This window comes from Pyxicephalus adspersus, chromosome 10 (genome assembly GCF_032062135.1).
Source record: "Pyxicephalus adspersus chromosome 10, UCB_Pads_2.0, whole genome shotgun sequence".
Classification (NCBI taxonomy): domain Eukaryota; kingdom Metazoa; phylum Chordata; class Amphibia; order Anura; family Pyxicephalidae; genus Pyxicephalus; species Pyxicephalus adspersus.
Window position 1 is genome coordinate 1,052,095 of NC_092867.1, and position 2,218 is coordinate 1,054,312.

Consider the following 2,218-nt stretch of genomic DNA (forward strand, 5'->3'; position numbering starts at 1 on the left):
GTGGTATAGAGAGTGCCATGTATATAGTGCCCAGTGGTATAGAGAGTGCCATGTATATAGTGCCCCATGGTATAGACAGTGCCAGTTTCCCGGTACTTACAAATAAATATAATGCTGATTTTTCAGTGTCCAGTGGTATACTGTGCCAGGCTCCTGGTGGCCATTATAATGTTTATAATACTACTTCCCTAATGCTCAATCATATCTACAGAGCCAATTAGAGATGCCACGTGGTAAATATAATGCCGTGCGTTTGGTGCCCATTATTACAGACTCTGTAGATTTCTTAGTGCCCGGTGATAAAGTCAATGTCAGTTATCTGATCCCTAATGTTCTGCACAGTTATATCAGTTTCCTGAAGTCCACTGATAAAGAAATCGCCAATTACCTGGGGGTTTAAAAAAAATGTCAATCTCCATTTCCTAATAGGTGATATATAGCGCCAACATATTATGCAGCACAGTACCAGTGGTTGCCAGTGGTATAGACGGTGCAGAATATTTTGGGGCAGAACTCTCTTTATATGAGAAATATAATATGCTCAGTTTCTATTCATGAAATAATAAAACACAGAAGCAGAATGGGAATACGGTGTAACGTGTAATATTATTGTATATTATATATATTATATTATTATATGTATTTTGTATCATTATCCTTCTATAAGTTGTCTATTAGATAACATTTACAATTAAATATTACATAATTGGCTCTAAGTGAGTTTGATAGTAAACTGCAAGAAACTAACTTGGACCTTCCGGATCTCAGCGAGCATTGAACCCGCTTGTCTGTATTGACGTGTGGAAATTCTCCATGCTGTTCTCACTAGTTAATGTCACCGTCCCCACAGGAGGAATCGGCAGCGGGGGGTCTCATAACGTGTGACAGTTAGAGGACAGAAAGAGACAATGAAGAATGGAGAGATAAAGAGACTGAAGGCAGGGGAGAAGGCCCATAAGACAGAACCTTGTCTATCTGTGTGAGGGGGGCTGCACTCTCCATGGGGGTCTCTCACTGATTGTCTCTGTGACATTTTCCTGTCTCTTTCATGTGTTGTCTTTGACATTCATTAGACAGCCAGAGAATCTCGCAGCCATTGCCATGCAGGTGGCCCCCAATACCTCCAATCTCCTCTTCCTGCTCAGATCCATGAGAACCTCACAGCTTCCAGGACACGGACCGGCTGTATGGAACGATTTCAAATGTTCTCCCGCAAAAGAAGCTTCACGTTTGGGGCATATGGAGGGTAAGTACCCAGCCGGGTTTTATAGAAGGGTAAATATTTGTTCCTCGACCGCCATTTTTATTTTTCAAAATTTTTGCACCTTCTACTGGACCTTGGAGAAGAAGAAGAATCCTATTGGCCGGTTAATTCATTATAAGTATTTATTTCTGGCTCACTTCCATATATAATATAGTTCTATGATGAGTTTAGAGTTTGCTTGGGAAGTCATCGCACTAGCCCGGGGTTTTAGATTTTCTTCTCCTTTTTTTACCATTTTCCTATCTTTGCCAGAAAAAATATTCATTTATTTTATCTTCTCTTCCTGATATTCATTCCATTTCCTTCAGCTTTTCCTTATATTCCCTTACATATCTCTTCTCTCCTTTCCTCTTCCTTCCTTATTTTATTTTTATTTTCTTTCTCTCCATTTCATTCCATTCTTCTCCCTTCTCTTCCTCTTTCCATCCAATCCTTTCCTATCGTCTCTCCCTTTTCTTCCTTCCCCACATTTCCTATTTCTTCCTTTTCTCCTCTTATTCTGTCCTCCGATCTCCTCTCTACTTTCCTCCACTTTGCCTTCGGTGCTCTTCACTCCTCTCTTCTTTCCTCCATCCCTCTTCCCTTTCTTCTCAACTTTTCCACTTTTGCTTCTCTCCATCTCTTCCCTTCTCTGCTCCCCACCTCTTCTCATCTCTCCTACTCTCTGCTTTCATCTTCAACTCATCTCTGCCCTCTCATTATTCTCTTTACTCACCTCTCCCAAGACTTTGCTTCTCTTCCTTTCTCTCCTCCTCTTCTTTCCTCTGCTCTCCCTTCTTTACCTCATCTCTCCTTAATCTCAGCTTTATTTCACCTCCTCCCCTTCTCTGTCTTCTTCTACCTTCTACTTACCTCTAATACTCTTTGCATCCATTACAGCCTCTCCCCTTCCCTGTCCTCATACTCTCCCCTCTCCTCACCTCTTCTAGTCTCTGTCTTCTGTCTTCTCCCCTT

At 41.4% G+C, this 2,218-nt stretch overlaps 1 protein-coding gene across 1 annotated transcript in view; it reads left to right on the forward strand.

Annotated features, from left to right (window-relative positions):
- The first annotated feature begins 471 nt into the window (after window positions 1-471).
- Window positions 472-2,218, forward strand: part of LOC140339618 (rap1 GTPase-activating protein 1-like) — a 40,204-nt gene continuing 38,457 nt past the window's right edge. The window contains 1 exon segment of the mRNA XM_072424389.1: window positions 472-1,246. Within this exon segment, the coding sequence (XP_072280490.1) occupies window positions 1,188-1,246 (59 nt within the window). The 5' untranslated portion in view covers window positions 472-1,187.